At 38.6% G+C, this 16177-nt stretch overlaps 1 protein-coding gene across 1 annotated transcript in view; it reads left to right on the top strand.

Moving 5' to 3' along the window:
• Positions 1 to 9901, top strand: part of LOC109220242 (probable LRR receptor-like serine/threonine-protein kinase RFK1) — a 10239-nt gene extending 338 nt beyond the window's left edge. The window contains exons 2-24 of the mRNA XM_019384697.1: positions 820 to 994; positions 1571 to 1642; positions 1771 to 1839; positions 1920 to 1991; positions 2163 to 2234; positions 2339 to 2410; positions 2494 to 2565; positions 2651 to 2722; positions 2818 to 2889; positions 2987 to 3058; positions 3415 to 3486; positions 3689 to 3754; positions 4001 to 4063; positions 4153 to 4200; positions 4333 to 4376; positions 4735 to 5123; positions 6304 to 6499; positions 7837 to 7980; positions 8170 to 8288; positions 8370 to 8580; positions 8674 to 8911; positions 9017 to 9167; positions 9290 to 9901. Coding sequence (XP_019240242.1) covers positions 820 to 994; positions 1571 to 1642; positions 1771 to 1839; positions 1920 to 1991; positions 2163 to 2234; positions 2339 to 2410; positions 2494 to 2565; positions 2651 to 2722; positions 2818 to 2889; positions 2987 to 3058; positions 3415 to 3486; positions 3689 to 3754; positions 4001 to 4063; positions 4153 to 4200; positions 4333 to 4376; positions 4735 to 5123; positions 6304 to 6499; positions 7837 to 7980; positions 8170 to 8288; positions 8370 to 8580; positions 8674 to 8911; positions 9017 to 9167; positions 9290 to 9646 — 2918 coding nt within the window. The 3' untranslated portion in view covers positions 9647 to 9901. The remainder of the gene's footprint in view (positions 1 to 819; positions 995 to 1570; positions 1643 to 1770; positions 1840 to 1919; positions 1992 to 2162; positions 2235 to 2338; positions 2411 to 2493; positions 2566 to 2650; positions 2723 to 2817; positions 2890 to 2986; positions 3059 to 3414; positions 3487 to 3688; positions 3755 to 4000; positions 4064 to 4152; positions 4201 to 4332; positions 4377 to 4734; positions 5124 to 6303; positions 6500 to 7836; positions 7981 to 8169; positions 8289 to 8369; positions 8581 to 8673; positions 8912 to 9016; positions 9168 to 9289) is intronic.
• Positions 9902 to 16177: the final 6276 nt, after the last annotated feature.

The raw sequence follows: 16177 nt of genomic DNA, 5'->3' as shown, positions 1-16177 counted from the left end.
GTAGTCTACTGGTAGTGTGTGTGTGTGTGTGGGGGGGGGGGGGGGCAGGGTGGGACACTTTAGCAGATTAAGAAATAGTAAACTTTTTGAGTACAGCTCTCTCTGTATTATAATCTCAAGAGGATGAGAAGTTTTGAGTTTGAAGAAGATAGGAAATGGGTGGAATTACTTCAAATTAGTGAATTTATAGTGAAAAATGTGAACTTTACTGTTCTCAGATGGATAAATCATAGAATATTACAGTTAGTTACCGAATTTCTGAAATTAATGCTATGTCTAGTGGTTGAGATGCTCCATTTAGGCAATACTGTGATTTGCTTGTTTAGCCATGGAAGTGTTGGCTTTGAATTTGGGGCAGTCATAATTAAGTTATTTTTTAAATATTGATATGATCTAGAAAGACCCAAAAAATGAAGATTTTATTATTCTTTTCCTTTTATTGCTGGAAGTTTTGGTCTTTTTGTCCAAATTTATTCAAATTGTAGTTTTGTAGCTCACATATTGTTCGGTATCAGAGGCGGAGCCAGAATTTCAACTTTATGGTTCTGAATTTTAGAACAACGACGTCAAGTTCCAATAACTTGGTTTTAAACTTTATATTTTTTCATATTTATTGAATTTCGTAATACAAATACACTGTTTGAACAAAAGCTGGTGGGCTCGGCCGAACACGTAGGCTAGCTACACCCCTGTTTGGAATAATATTTTAAGGTTGCAGTTTCTTTTTATGTTAGTTTGAGGGTTAAGTTTCTCCAGTGTCTTCATGTATTGTCAAATGTGGATTATATAGTTAATTTCAACCTTACTGATTTTTTTCAGTGGATGTCCTCCAACAAATCGCCAAAACCATGGGTGCAACATATTTGAATTTCGATGCAGATTCATGCAGAATTGAAGAGGTTGGAATCAGAGTTAAGCCACGTGGGTGGTATGAGAATATTGTCGAATGTGATCATGGCATCGGAGGTGACGAATTCAACCACATCACAAAAATGTGAGGCATTTATACCTTGTTACTAAATCAAGATTGCTTAATTTGTTTCTAACCTTTAGCTTGTCATGCATGCTTTCTATCTACTGCTACATAGTACCATGAGCGTGACCAATATCCGCGTGCTTATCAATGTCACCCCAAGGCCAGCTTGGGGACAATCCAACTTTATTTTTGTCAAAATGGGATTTAAGAACGAACTCAAGGAACTTGAAGTGAAGAAGTTTCAGATTTTTCATGAACTTCCTTTCCGCTGGACTATTATGTATGGTTGCTTGAAAGGTTTATTCAAACTTAAGTATTCCTGGAGCTTGTAAAGAGAAACAGCATAGGCTATGCTTTTATTGGGTTTAGATTAGAAAAGCTATGTAGAAGTTTCCTTCTAGTGACTTCATACTAACTCTTCTCTCTCAAGATTGACTAAATATACCACTCATTGTGTGATTTCCTTTATCAGAAGCAGTCACTTTCTATTTTTCTTCTTTTGCGTGCGTGTGCGTGTGTGTGTCCGCGTCTTTATTTGTTTCTATTGCAATTGGTTCCATAATTGAAGCCTGTATATTATTTTCACTTATGCAGTGTGTTAAAGGGTTTAAGTCTTCCTGGAGTTCTCCCACCTGAATTGGTAAAGCTTCCCAACATCCGACAAATGTAAGAGTTGTTCTTGACCATTTTCGCAATTGAAATTTTCCTAATTGATGTGACTAGCTTCTTTTTTCTTGCCAATATCAACATTACTCACTAAATCTTTTGCCTTTTTCTTCGTGCCCCATTTCTAGTGATTTTGCATACAACTATCTCAGTGGTAGAATACCAGTTGAGTGGGCCACAACACAGCTGACTAACATGTAAGAACCCGCTTCTTTCCGGCTGATCAGTTTTGTCATGTCTTCACTTGCAAATTGTAATTGTATACTTTTTGATCCAGCTCTGTTCTTGTAAACCGGTTGTCAGGGGGAATCCCAAAGGAGTTGGGAAACATCACCAGCCTTTTATACCTGTATGTATTCAATTTCTTTTGAACTTACTTCAATGATATCGGTCGAGTCTGGATTCTCCTAACTAGATGGAGACCGCGGATTTGTCCATATGTGGTTATTTTTTCCAAATATAATTTTGGTGGTTATTTCCTCTCATTGTTTCTAGTATTGAAAATGGATCTTTTAACCAGGAACCTCGAGGGGAACCAGTTTTCAGGCACTGTTCCTTCTGAACTAGGGAAATTGATCTACATGGAAACCCTGTATGACCTCTCTTTGTTATCTTCTCTTAAAGCAAACTTGAAGAACAATTGGCACCTGAATGACCAATGCATAGATGAGTGACTTTATCTTTTTCTAATTTCAGGATTTTATCCTCCAACCAATTGGTGGGAGAGGTGCCAACTGCATTTTCCGAACTCGTAAATTTAACGGATTTGTAAGAACATACATCCTAGCCAGCTTTTAGCTCCTTTCTTTTTCGCGAAATAGTATATCTCACAGTATATTTTTACCATACAGTAGGATAAGTGATAACAATTTCAGCGGACAGATTCCAGATTTCATACAGAACTGGAAACAACTTACCAAACTGTAAGGTCTTTGGAAATACCTCCCAAACTTCAAAAAAAAAAAAGAATTGGCAGAGTTTCTAACTGTTTCTTGATGATATATGAAGGGAGATGCATGCCACCGGACTAGAGGGTCCCATTCCATCAAACATATCTCTTCTGAATAAGTTAACAGATTTGTGAGTAATAGTAGCTTTCAACATTATCTTCTTCCATTAGATTTTTGTAGAGCATTTATCTTTGCCAGTTATCTCGTGGTCAATTTCGTATACAGGAGGATCAGTGACATAGGTGGACCAGCTCAAGCATTTCCTCCACTGAGTGATATCATGGGCTTGGTAACCTTGTATGTCAGATTGTACTGATATGTGGAAACCATTGTACAATTACAGTGTGTTATTAGACATTCTAGTTTTCCTTAAGTTTATTAAATATGGATACAGGGTACTGAGAAACTGCAGCCTTTCTGGAGAACTTCCTGTATATATTTGGGCGATGAAGGATCTGCATACGTTGTAAGTTATGGACGTACAGTTAGGCGAAATAAATTTTTCTGCTTCGACTATGACTGTCCTCTGTATTAGGTATCATGTTGATATTCTGCTTCGTTAGCTCTCATTGATGTCCTTTTCCTTAATATCAACTTCATGTTGATATTTGCTTTTAATTAGTCTTCTCATCCTTCCTCTTCTTGTATCTCTCCAGTACATTCTTTAGTTTAACATATAGAGTCACTCTTTTATACATTTTGCTCTTCAATATACATGTGACAGTTGTAAGAGTTTGTGACACACAGATTCATCTCCTCCATCTAAGAGTTCAAATGGTAAAATACTTTCTAATCATGATTTTCTGTTTAATTTTACTGCAGAGACGTTACCTTCAACAAGTTAGTCGGAGGAATCCCAAACAATATTAGTGCTAGAAGTATGCTGAAATTTGTGTAAGTTGAATTGCAAAAGGTGGATTTCTGGGAAATTATCCCCTTTTGATTTTTCTGTTAGCAAGTTAAAGCAGTCTCTTCTCTTCTCTTTTCTTCTCAAGCTTCTTTTGCTCATACCCAAACATCTTGGAGTATGAAGCATATAACATATTGTTGACTTCCAACTTTGCTCTTGCCTAACCGCTTTATGTTCTCTACATAGGTTTCTTACTGGCAACATGCTCAGTGGAGTTATACCTGACTCAATTTTGAAGGATGGAATAAATGTGTAAGTCTACACTTGTTAATATTCTAATTTCATAAACATTTTCTTCTTGTGCATGATAGGATCAGTCTTTGCGGAACATGTCTTAGTTATTATTCAAAAACATAGTGATCGTACACTGGTGTGCCAAAGCAATTTTGATTCTTTGATCTCGGCAGTTTCTTTTCCACATTTTGTCTTCATGCGGATCTCACAAATGCTTTGTTCATAATTGGGAAGATGGTATCTGACAGCATTCGTCGCATGCAGTGATCTTTCCTACAATAATTTTACATGGCAAGGACCTGACCAACATGCTTGTCAGCAAAATATGTAAGGAAAGGTCCTTATTTGTTAATTCCTGCTCTTAAGTTATTTTACTGGATGAGCATATATGGTTCTCAGAATTATTCCTACTACAGGAATCTGTATGTGAACTTGTACAAGAGCTCTGCAGCAGCAAGCCCCTTGTAAGAGGATTCTTCTAATTATTCTGAAACACTAATTCATGACGAAACTGAGGGAAAAAGGAAGTGCAAAGCTTTGCTTTCTCATCTGATTCAAATTTGGGTCTAACTGCTTTTGCGCTTTAACTTTTACAGAAGGAGCATTCTTCCATGTACAGAGGATTTCACTTGTCCTCGGTGTAAGTATGTTCTTTTCTTCTCTGGAAAGTATACAATTTCATATGAAAAACACAACCCAACAGTAAAGAATCTGATGCTTACTCTTTAGACCCTTGGCGTTCTCTCGACAACTCGACTAGCAAACTGCTCAACTATCAAAGAGACTGTAGCACATTAGTATCATCTGTTATATTAAAATGCCAATACATTTTAATGTTGGATTCAGTCCTAAAATCATATATCTACAGGTTTTAAGGTGATTTGTGGATTCATAACCTAATGATTGGAAATATTCTCTGCTTGATTATTCTCCCAACTTTTGAGAAATATTTTGAGCACCATGAATTGAGCACTGAGTTCTACAATTTTCCTTGCCAGATGGGTGCTCATTACATGTTAATTGTGGTGGAAATGATTATACCGTAAAGGAGGGCGGCCGAGAGGTTATTTATGAAGGAGATGCAGGAGTTGATGGTGGTTCTGCTAGATATTTCAGTACTAGTACCAATTTTTGGGGATTGAGTAGCACTGGGGACTTTATGGATGATAATAACGATCAAAATGCTCGTTTTATTGAAAGTACACCGTCAAAAAGTCTCTCTGAATTGTACAATAATGCGCGGATGTCTCCCCTCTCGCTCACTTACTTCCATTATTGCTTGGAGAATGGGAGTTACAATGTCAGCTTGGATTTTGCTGAAATAACTTTTACAAATGACAGCTCCTATACCAGTCTTGGAAGGCGAGTGTTTGATATATACATCCAGGTTGGTATGTTAATTAGAAAACTTTCTATGCTGTTAAAATATGATTGGATGTGTGAAGATAGAGGAAAGAAGGGAGAACCTGTACTGAATTTTGTTGTTAACAATATACAATAAGATCCTTATATGGGCTTTTGGACTACTAGAAATAAGGTAAGTTTAATCTTAATGAAATAAAAAAAGTTATTAAACAAGGGAAATTACCCATACACTTGGATTCCTTATTGTAACAGAATTAGAAAGAATACTCTCTAGTATTAACCTAAAAAATATTTTAACACATTTACTGCATTAATTTTCTTTTCTTTCAACACGTCCCTCATCTCAAGGTGGTGAAGCTACTTGAGTTCGTAAATTTTAGCTCAAAAGTGACATGACACTATCTTGAGACGAAACTAACTAGGTATGACACTACCATAAATCCATTAGACATGATTGGATTTGAGGACACTCATGCTGCCAGCTTAACGAGATATCTAAACGAAAGCAAGCATGCTGCCAGCTTGATCAGATAGCTGACAATATTTGACGATCAAATGGTGCTGACCAGGCATTGACTATAAACATGTAGCTGGATAAGTCGCGACTGGAAATGTTTTCTGGACGGCAATATGGTGCTGTCTGAATGGTGACTTGTTATTGTCGACTTGACAGGTCAAAAAACGTGGACTGATGATATCAAATTCTAGACAAATGTGAAATGATATGTGGCATGTGCTGCCCAAAAAAAAGTGGCCTGAAGAGAGACTAGGCGTTGACTAGAAACATATTGAGTCGCAATTAGAAAGTTTGTTGGACAGTGACATGGAGCTCTAGACTTGTCAGCTTACTGCACAAACATAGACTGTTGATTTGACAGGTCAGCAGATTTGAACTGATGATATCAGGCCCTAGGGCAAATGTCGACTGTTTATATGTGGCACGTGCTGGCCAAAAGAAATGGCCTGAAGGGACATGTAATAATGGCATTGCTGGACCAGTAACTAGAAAGATACAAGAGTAGTAAAATTATGAAAAAATGAAAAACCTTGTCCGGATAGGTGGATTTTGATGGAAGATATTAGATATATAACAAGATAGTAAAGTCTCTGATACCTTGTAAAATTAAATAAAAAGAAGCTCCTTATCTAATAGCTTCTCCTGACTTTCAAAAAGATGCTTACACAATCTTTTTCTGCTCCAGGAGAAATTAGTTTGGAAAGACTTCAATATTGTGAATGAGGCTGATGGAGTTCAAAAGCCCGTAGTTAGGCATTTTAACACCAGTGTGACAGATAATACCTTGGAGATTCGATTTTACTGGGCTGGCAAAGGCACTACCAGAATCCCAGTTAGAGGGAATTACGGCCCCCTCATATCTGCTATTTCACTCAAACCAAGTAAGTTCCCTCAACCTTCATCATCCAAAGGGGAATGACAAAGTATATCCAATTTTATACTTTCACTTGGTTTCTTTCTTTGTAATATATTGTGTATTTAAGGATATCTCGTAAAAATCCTACAGAGATATTCTAGAGATCATACATATCATCTGATCAGGTCACAGGATTGGTTACTTGCTTCTAGAAAAACACTGCAACAGAATGATTAAATGCTCTGCTAGACTACTTGTGGGGTTGACAATGTTAATCAACTTCCATGTAAAAGATGTTGGTGTTCTAGCTTCCTTGATCCAAGTCAATATGTGGGAAATCTGATTCTAGCCCATTCTTCTCCCTGCTGTTTGAACACCTGTTGGTTTCTGAAATTGCAAAAGATAATTGGTTGAGTATCTATCTCAACAATTGATTTGCTTTGGTCTCTTCAGAGTTTCTTCATTTTTATAGAGACTACAAGTAAAATATTATCAGCAATTCAGCATCAAAAGCCAATTTGTGAACCTTTACTTCGCCTGCTACAAGTGATGGAAGGAGTAATTTTTCATTAGCATTCCTAATTTATTATTGGGCAAACTAGTTTCTTTAAACCAAGCTCTTAACTTCATTCCTGGCTTGATCTGCTTGTGGTTCCGTACCATCTATAAGTATTAGTATGTTCCCTGATTTGTGTTTCTACAAGCTCTCCTAATTCTTAATGAAAGGTAGCTTTTAATTCCCTGGAATTCCTAAAGTATTTGCCTTTCTTTTATATACATATTATATCTATTTAATCAGCTCTTCGTTTGTATGAACCATCAAAAGCCAAGTGTAATTGGTCCTTGCAAGTTCGGGGCTTGCAGCAGACAAGTTAGATGCTAATATTAGTACAGCACATGTGTTTTCCCGAATCTCCTGCGTAAAAGGGATGAAGGAGGTATATTTTCAGAAGTAGTAATGTTAACAGGGAAATTAAAGTTCACCATTTAAATTGATGTGAAATTTTGTAAACTGATGGTTTAGAAATGGAGCAAGTCTATGCAAGACTGAAATGGTTGTTTTCGTACCCCCTCCCTTTTTTTTCTCTCTTTTGGGTAATGCTCAGAGGCAGCGAGAACTGGTGAAATATGGGTCATTCTATATGGCCGTGGAACTCCATTTTCATAATTTTGGTTGAAATAGCAAACCGAAGTCCTTTTTCTCAGCTTGAAGGGGTGTTGATGAGTGTAAACATATTTACTTTGCTTTTATTTTCCCATGAATGACATGTGCATGTTCAAGTTCTATGTAATCAACTTGATGAATCTTAGCTGATTGAACTGCTGCACACACGTAACAATTTTGTCTTCATTTATGTGCAGTTTTTAAATCTTGTTCGGAGGAAGATAAGAAGAGTGCGACTGTTTATGTTATTGTTGGAGTAGTGGCTATATGCATTTTCCTGTTGGTAATGAGCATACTTTGGTGGAAAGGCTATCTGCAATGCAAAAAGAGACAGAGAAAAGGTGATCACTGAACATGTGTTCGAAAGAAGTAAATTTAACTAGCAAATTTTGTGACTAGGCAGTTGATCCATGCATTGCTGATCTGAAAGAGCACATTCTACTGAAATGATAATCAACAAAACCTCCCTATCCAGAAGTTGTGAGTTGTAAATAGATGACTAACCATTAAAGACCTTATTTCCATGACAGATTTAGAGGGCATGGAGCTGCAGACCGTTTCTTTTACTTTAAAGCAAATAAAGGCTGCCACTAACAACTTTGATGCTTCTAACAAGATAGGGGAAGGTGGTTTTGGCGCAGTTTACAAGGTATCATTATGGGAACAATAGTAATGGTAGCATCTTTGTTATCGTTATTGTTTGTGAACTCTGACCAAATATTTGATGTAGGGCCGGTTATCTGATGGTACTTCAGTTGCAGTGAAGCAGCTCTCACATCAATCAAGACAGGGAAACCGTGAATTCTTAAATGAGATTGGTATGATTTCTTGTTTGCAACACCCAAATCTTGTTAAGCTGCATGGTTGCTGCATTGAAGGGACTGAACTACTGCTCGTATATGAATACTTGGAGAAGAATAGCCTTGCTCGTGCATTATTTAGTAAGTTATTCATTCACTTTTTAAAAAATTCTAAACTACTACAAGCTCTCTATGAAATGTTCATTGACATTTTAGTATGATGGACATCCTTAGATCCAGAGAAAAGTCAATTGATACTTGATTGGCCGACAAGGTTCAAGATTTGTGTTGGGATTGCTAAAGGTCTAGCTTACCTTCACGAGGAATCAAGCCTTAAAATTGTACACAGAGACATTAAAGCTACTAATGTACTGCTAGATAAAGATCTAAATCCCAAAATTTCGGACTTCGGGCTGGCTAGACTTACTGAAGATGAGAAGACCCATATTAGCACTCGAGTTGCTGGAACAATGTATGTTTAGATGCAGAATTCAAACTAGATTTTCTTTTTGCCTTTATCTTGTCATCAGTATGGTTAGGTAAAATTTGTGGCTTAATTGTATGTTTATAACTGCAGAGGATACATGGCACCAGAGTATGCACTGTGGGGTTATTTGTCCTACAAAGCAGATGTCTACAGCTTTGGGATTGTCCTTCTTGAAATTGTTAGCGGCAAGAACAACAATAGCTATGCCCCTTCCGACAATTTCATTTGTCTTTTAGACTGGGTATCTTCCTTTACCTTTGTTGTTAATGCACTTCAACACAGCCAGACCAGTCTGCTATTTTTAAGATTGAGAATCGTTGAACTCTTTTAACTGAAAAACCTCCTTATAAAATTTTATTGCAGGCCTGTCACTTGCTACAAAATGGAATAATAGAGGAGCTCGTCGATGATAAATTGGGTTCTCGTTTCAGCAAAGCAGAAGCAGAAAGGATAATAAAAGTAGCACTATTATGCACTAGTGCGACGCCATCACTCAGGCCTCTAATGTCTGAGGCTGTAGGCATGCTTGAAGGGAAAAGAGATGTTCCTGATGATATCCCAGAAGCAAGTACGTACACTGATGATTTGAGATTTAAAGCATTGAAAGATTTCCAACGAGAGAGGCAAAATCAAAGCGCATCAAGTAATCAAGCTCAGTTAGCGAGCATACAAACTGCCTCTGATCTCTGTGAATACAACCCGGAATCAAGATCTGACTGAATCTATTATTGTCTTTCTTATTTGATCTCTTGCCGGTGTAGCAGTGGTTTATGGTTCTTGAGAGATTGCATTGGTTCAAATATTTTCAAAGAGTTGGATTGTTGTAACTATTTGTATATTAATTCTTTTGTGAGTGAGATGTCTATAAAATGTACATAAATCTCCCAAGAAAAAGTGTCAGGGGCACCATTTCTCCAGCTGTGCAGTTTTTTGTACCTCAGTGCTAGATTTCAAAATTGTATAATCTTCTGCTTATTTGCATTACATCTGAAATGCGGACTATGGGAGTTCCTCTTACACAAAAAAACAGGTTCTTTAATCGAAATGTCAGTTTGTATGGCAGGTCTTTTTGAATCTGTGCCAGTGCCTATGCTGAAGAAACAAAGGTCATTTTTGGTGAAACTGGAGATGTGTTCTTTGACCCTAGATGAAACTGGTAAGAACCATAAGACTGTGAAATCTTAGTAGCAACTTCAACACTGGACACTTGATAGTATATTCCATCTAAGGTAAACCTTCAAAGTATGTAATATCTGGTCTATCTCTACTTTCACAAGATAAGAGTAAGGTCTGCGTACACACTATCCTCCCCAGACCCCACTTATGGGATTACGTTGTTCCATTAGAACTCCCTCCATGACTTCTCAATACTACCTTAGATTAATGTCAAAAAAGGAGGTCGATAGATACCCTATAAAAGGCAAAACCTATTGTTCCATATACAACAACAACAACAACACAAGTGGAGTCTGGGGAGGGTAGAGTGTACGCAAATCTTACCTTTGCCTTTAAAAAGGCAAAGATTGTTACACAAGTGGAGTCTGGGGAGGGTAGAGCGTACGCAAATCTTACCTTTGGCAGAGAGGCTGTTCCGGTAGACCCTTACTCAGGAAGGAGAGAGGGGAGGGGCAATAACAAGCAACTATTGTTCCATATGTTGCCTCTAATATTATGGGATCAACTTGAAGAGATTATTTGGCAGATGTGGTCCATGGGGACGTATAGTATCAACAGGATCAACTTGGAATAAGCAGTCAGTTAGAGAAATATATACCAATGTGACTGTTGAAAAGGATGGGTATTGTGACGGAAAAGGACATTAATAGGATAGTCTCTGTCTAGAAGTTGGACAATCTGTAATGGTGCCCACAAAACAAAAAAAGTAAAATTTGTTATTTACCTAATATTGGAATATCTAATGAAGATAATCGTGATACCAAAAATACGCTCGTAATATTGGAAGAGAAAGCATAGTGCTCATAATATGCTTTGACAAAAAAGGGACAAAGACAAACCAAAGCATGTTGGGAATATTAGTGATGGAGAATTGAGGGGCGGATTTAGGGGTTCACCCGAAACTCGTTCGTCGGAATATTATATTTTCAATCTTCTTGAGATATTTGAAAAACATAGCTCAGTGGTCAACGAGGCTTTAAAATCTTTGTTAGATTGTTGGTTCAATTCCCATTAACCACAATCTCTTTTGATTATAGAAATGGCTCTATAATAGCTAGTGTGAAAAAAACATGAAAAATTGGCATCCTATAACAACGTAAAAATTGCACGGGGCGCCCTATTTGGTCGCCCCCATTTAACCTATACCCATTTTTTTTTAAAAAGTTTTAATTTGTACCCACTTTTTAAACAACTTCAGCCCCCTTTCTCCTCCTCCTTCACCTCCTTCGTTTTCTTCTTCTTCTTTCTTCTGCTGCTGTTGGTGCTGCTATGAAACTTCAGTTCATGGGATGATTGCCATAAGTATGTTTATCAGATTATTTAAAAATAAATTATAACTAATTACATAAGTTAGTAGACAATAATTTGTGAATATTTCCATGTACGGAAAGTTTAAGGCCACACTTAGTGATTCTTTTCATGATAATTCTGTTCTTTTCACGTTTATTTGTTTCCAAATGATTTAGATACTGTTAGCAATCTGATTATTTTATAGTAGTCTGATTATAACAAAACTAATGAATCCAGGACAAAAAAATTTCAGCTTATTTAGTGCTGAAGTTTTTACAAATGAACTAAATAACTTCAGCATCTTCTGCTGAAGTTTTTGAACAAGCTTTATGACAAAACTAATGAACCAAGGACAAAAAAACTTCAGCTTATTTAGTGCTGAAGTTTTTACAAATGAACTAAATAACTTCAGCATCTTCTGCTGAAGTTTTTGAAAAATCTTATCCAGGACAAAAAAACTTCAGCTTATTTAGTGCTGAAGTTTTTATAAATGAACTAAATAACTTCAGCATCTTCTGCTGAAGTTTTTGAAAAAGCTTAATGACAAAACTAATGAATCCAGGACAAAAAAACTTCAGCTTATTTAGTGCAATTACAAACAAAAACTTCAGCAAATAGAGAATAAAACTTCAGCTACTATGCTTAAGTTCAGCAATTACAAACAAAAACTTCAACACACTTGGTTCAGCAAACTTGCTACTTCATGCCCGTCTACTAGAATGCTGAAGTTTTGCGTGATTGCCTTTGTTACTTCAGCCCCGTATGCTGAAGTTACGCGAAAAAGTGGGTACACTTGCAATTTTTTTTGCAAAGCGGGCACAAGTTAAAACGTGACCCAAAAAGCGGGTATAGATGCAAATCTCCGTATAACAACACAAAACAGAAATTGGCAATTTTTTAGCCTTATATTAGATTTGGCAAAGATAACCCCAAACAATTGGCATTATATAGCCAAATCTTAAAGAAACTACTCTTTTATATTCGCTCTAAAAAAAAAACTACACGCTTGTTTTGGCTTCCGTCCCCCTTTCTCTCCTTGTATTTCTTCTTTTATCTCTTCTCTTTTGCTCTCATAGTTTAGCAAAAATTCTTGCAAATTATGCAAAAAAAATCAGTGGGATGAAAAGGTAAGGTTGATCTCACATCAGAGAAAATCAGAAGCAAAAACTAAGAGAGAAAATATATTTCAACTTTGTTTTTCTTCTCTCTCCTTTTTTTTTGGTTGGATTGAATGAGTGGGTGCGATTGAAATTGGTTGAAAATACCTAAACGAGGCTATATACAAAATTTGAGCAAGATTAGAAGTGATTTAGACTGGTTTCAGGTATAAAATCAGATATATCACGTTGTATATCGTGTACATCAGTGTATATCACACACAAGTTTTTAAGGACGTCTATGTTATCAATTTGTATATCCTGTATACAATACAATTTTTTTATAGACGCCCGTGTATATCACATTGTATATCGTATATATAACACAAATTTTCATGGATATATACATAATATACATGAGATATCACTGATGTACATAGAGATATACACGGGTTACAATAGGGGATACACATGTGAAGTCGTCTTGAACTTGAGTTTTCAATCTGAAATGTGTTATACAAAGAAGGAAAATAAAATTTTAATAATTTTTTTGATATACGCATTATTATTATGTTATACTTTTCTTTATTTTAGGTTAGGTTGATAATCTGCCTCAATTAACCTTAATTATTGTAATAAGAGTCAGCGAATAGGTCTTTAATTATTAATTCCTCTGTCCCAATTTATTGAATAGAAAAACTTATCACTACTTACACCAGCAATTTTTTCTTCTCAGTGGCGTCGGTAATAATTAAGTATGATAACGGCAGTCATAAGATAAATTACGTTGCAAGTCAGTCACGCTAGAAACAACTCCCTCCGGTCCGTAATAAGTGACTATTTAGTCTTTGTCACACACTCCTTAAGAAAATACGAATTCCTAGAGAAAAAAAAGATATATTCACTAAATTGCGTTTGGTTAATTGTTATCTTGACATACTGAGATATGTAAATGTTTGACCAAAAGATATTGAAACCTTTTTGATTAAATCAATTAATGAAGGTGAAGAGGTAAATCTTAGTCAAGCATAATAAACTCCAGATCTATAAACACATCAGAAAATGATTAGTAGAATAAAGTAGGGCGATCAATCTCATTGATGTTTTTCATTTCCTTCTCTCACCAATCGATGAAGATAATAAGTTTACATCATGTATGGAAAATTGTTTTGTCTTCTTTTTGCTAAGAAGATTAAAGAGGAGAGGAGAAAGAGAAAAAAAGCCCCCCTTTCTAGGAAGGTTCCCTCCCTATATATAATCATGGAGTCCTTGCTATGTTCTTGGGTCAATGCTCCTTCATACCACGCCCGTTTTCGTCGTTCCCTGAGTATTGTTCTTCGACTTAGCGGCCACTGTGAATACGTGGTTTGGAGAAAATCATGACGTCTTTCACCGTCCCGCCGCTTGGGCGGGATCCCAGTTGGGTCGACCACAGCGGTCAGATTTTGACCAATACAGTTAGTCCCTCCGTCTGCCGGGGTCGTCTCTTATCGGGCCTGGCAGGCGGATTATGATTTTTACACATCCAAGAGAAATGTAACTATCTACCCCTCGGGTATGATTTTTAGGTTCAAGTAATGTAACAGCGCTCTTGCGATGCCCTTGGACCATCGTGACCGTTTCGGACTCGAAGCATCGTTTGAAACGTCGTTCGTGGTTGCTATCATTATGACACACGTTCTCAGGGGATTAAACCGTTTCGTGCCCTATCAGCTTCGATTGGCGACTCTTGGGTTTCACGCTTGGGGAATTTATGTCTCTTATAAATAGAAGGAAAGCACCACTCGATTGACACACTTCTTTGCCTTTGCTTGAAAGAACTCTGTGAATCTTCTTTTCTCCTGACACTTCGGGTTTTTGATTTTCTCCGGTTAGCCAGGAACTTTCATCTTAGTCTCTTCTTTTTTCTTTGATCCCTTTGTTTTATCAAATTGATATAAATGGCTGGTAATTCTTCCCGTGCTGATAATTCTGCCGCAACTCCGGCGCCGGAAAGTGATATTCCTGCCCCTGGAGGGGTAGAAGTGGTAGAAGATGAGGGGGTCCCGTCGGCCGCTGAGATCTTGCCTCGCCCTGGGAAGCCATGGAACGATTTCCAAAGCCCTGCCGGGGAGGAGCTGGAACCTGCTTCCTCTGTTATGACTGAGGAGGGGAATGCAGAGTTGAAGGCCAGATGGGGGATTCCTCACCACGTCGAAATGCTGCCGGCAGTGGGAGATGACATTATACATTTCGACAGCTCAGGATATTGTGCGTTCTATGCTTATCCCTTTATTGTCGGGTATACGCTTCCTCTACCTCCCTTGGTGGTAGATTTTTGCCGTTTCTACAAGGTGTGTCCGGCTCAGCTTTCGCCGTACTTGTATAAATTGTTCCTCATGCTGCTCAAGTTCGCGGATCTTGTCGGTCGAGAGGTCACGTTGAGACACATGCTCAATCTCTTTCCTCCTCAACTCATTCGTGGTACGATGATTCATATGCGCCACCGAGGGACGAAGAGTTTGGTGGTGAAGATGGACGACAGAGCCAACCGTCGTTTCTATGAGAACTATTTCTATGTGCGGACCGAACACCTTGTGGCGGATCCTGCAGGGTTCCCCAAGAAGTGGAACTTCGCATGTAAGTTTCTAAACCTTTAGTCGTAGTGATGGTCGACCGATTTTCTTTGGGCGGTACTTACATTATTTTTGTTTTTGCAGCCGCGAGACTACCCCCGCCCTTATTGACGATATCCGCGAGTGGGTGAACGCCATCCTTCCTCATACGGCGGGGGTTCGTGCATGGTCATCCTTCTATGAGAAATATGGACGCAAGCCTCTTACCGGTAAGTAACGTCAGTTTTGTTTTTCGTTCTACTAGTTGATTTTGTTGCTCATACAACTTTCATCGATGTCAGGGAGAGTGCGGAGGGCGAGGACTCCTCCACTACCATTTCGGCAGCCTATATCGTCCGCTCGCCCTGCCTCATGGTCTACTTCTCGACCTTCGTCGAGGGCCACTTCAGTTGAGTCTACGGTCGTGGCTGTTCGCACGGAGGCGGCCCCTCGAACAGAGATTCGACCCCTGCCACCTACCCAACGGGGGAATCTTCCCGTGCCGAAGATGGGGAGGGGCCGCCAAAGAGGCGGCGAGTGGAGTCTGAAACGGCTTCTTTGGCCACGGTATGTTTAGAGGGTGATCTCCCTTTGACGGGGTCCGAGGCGGGCATTGATGCTATTCCGCCTGCAGAGACAGAGCCAGCCGTCGCGTTCGCTCCATCGGCGGAGATCCCGGCCGCTATGATTGGCCAACAACCTGTCGCAACGGGGGGTCAGAATCCTGAGGTCGTTGTTATTGCTTTGGACGGGCCTTCATCTTCGATGTCGGGTCGTGCTTCTTCTTCGGCCACAGAAAGGGGAATAACGTCATGGTTGATGATTACGAATCTGAGTCTGATCTTGATCCTGATGACGTCAGGATGTTCGAAGATGGCCTTACCCGTACGGCGGTACATGCGGGGGGCCCGTCCCATATACATGAAATCTCATCTCATATTAACCTCCTGGGGGGATACGGAAGTCCTGGTCCTGCAGTTTGACCTCCTATGTTCTGCCGCCCAGAGCGAAGCTCTTCGGGACGTCCGTGACATCGATTTGATGCACGAGGTGGCCGCTATGGGCCTGAGGGTAAGTTTTCTCTTCCCTATTGT

This window comes from Nicotiana attenuata, unplaced genomic scaffold, assembly GCF_001879085.1.
Source record: "Nicotiana attenuata strain UT unplaced genomic scaffold, NIATTr2, whole genome shotgun sequence".
Classification (NCBI taxonomy): Eukaryota; Viridiplantae; Streptophyta; class Magnoliopsida; order Solanales; family Solanaceae; genus Nicotiana; species Nicotiana attenuata.
This window is presented reverse-complemented; position numbering and strand designations above follow the sequence as displayed.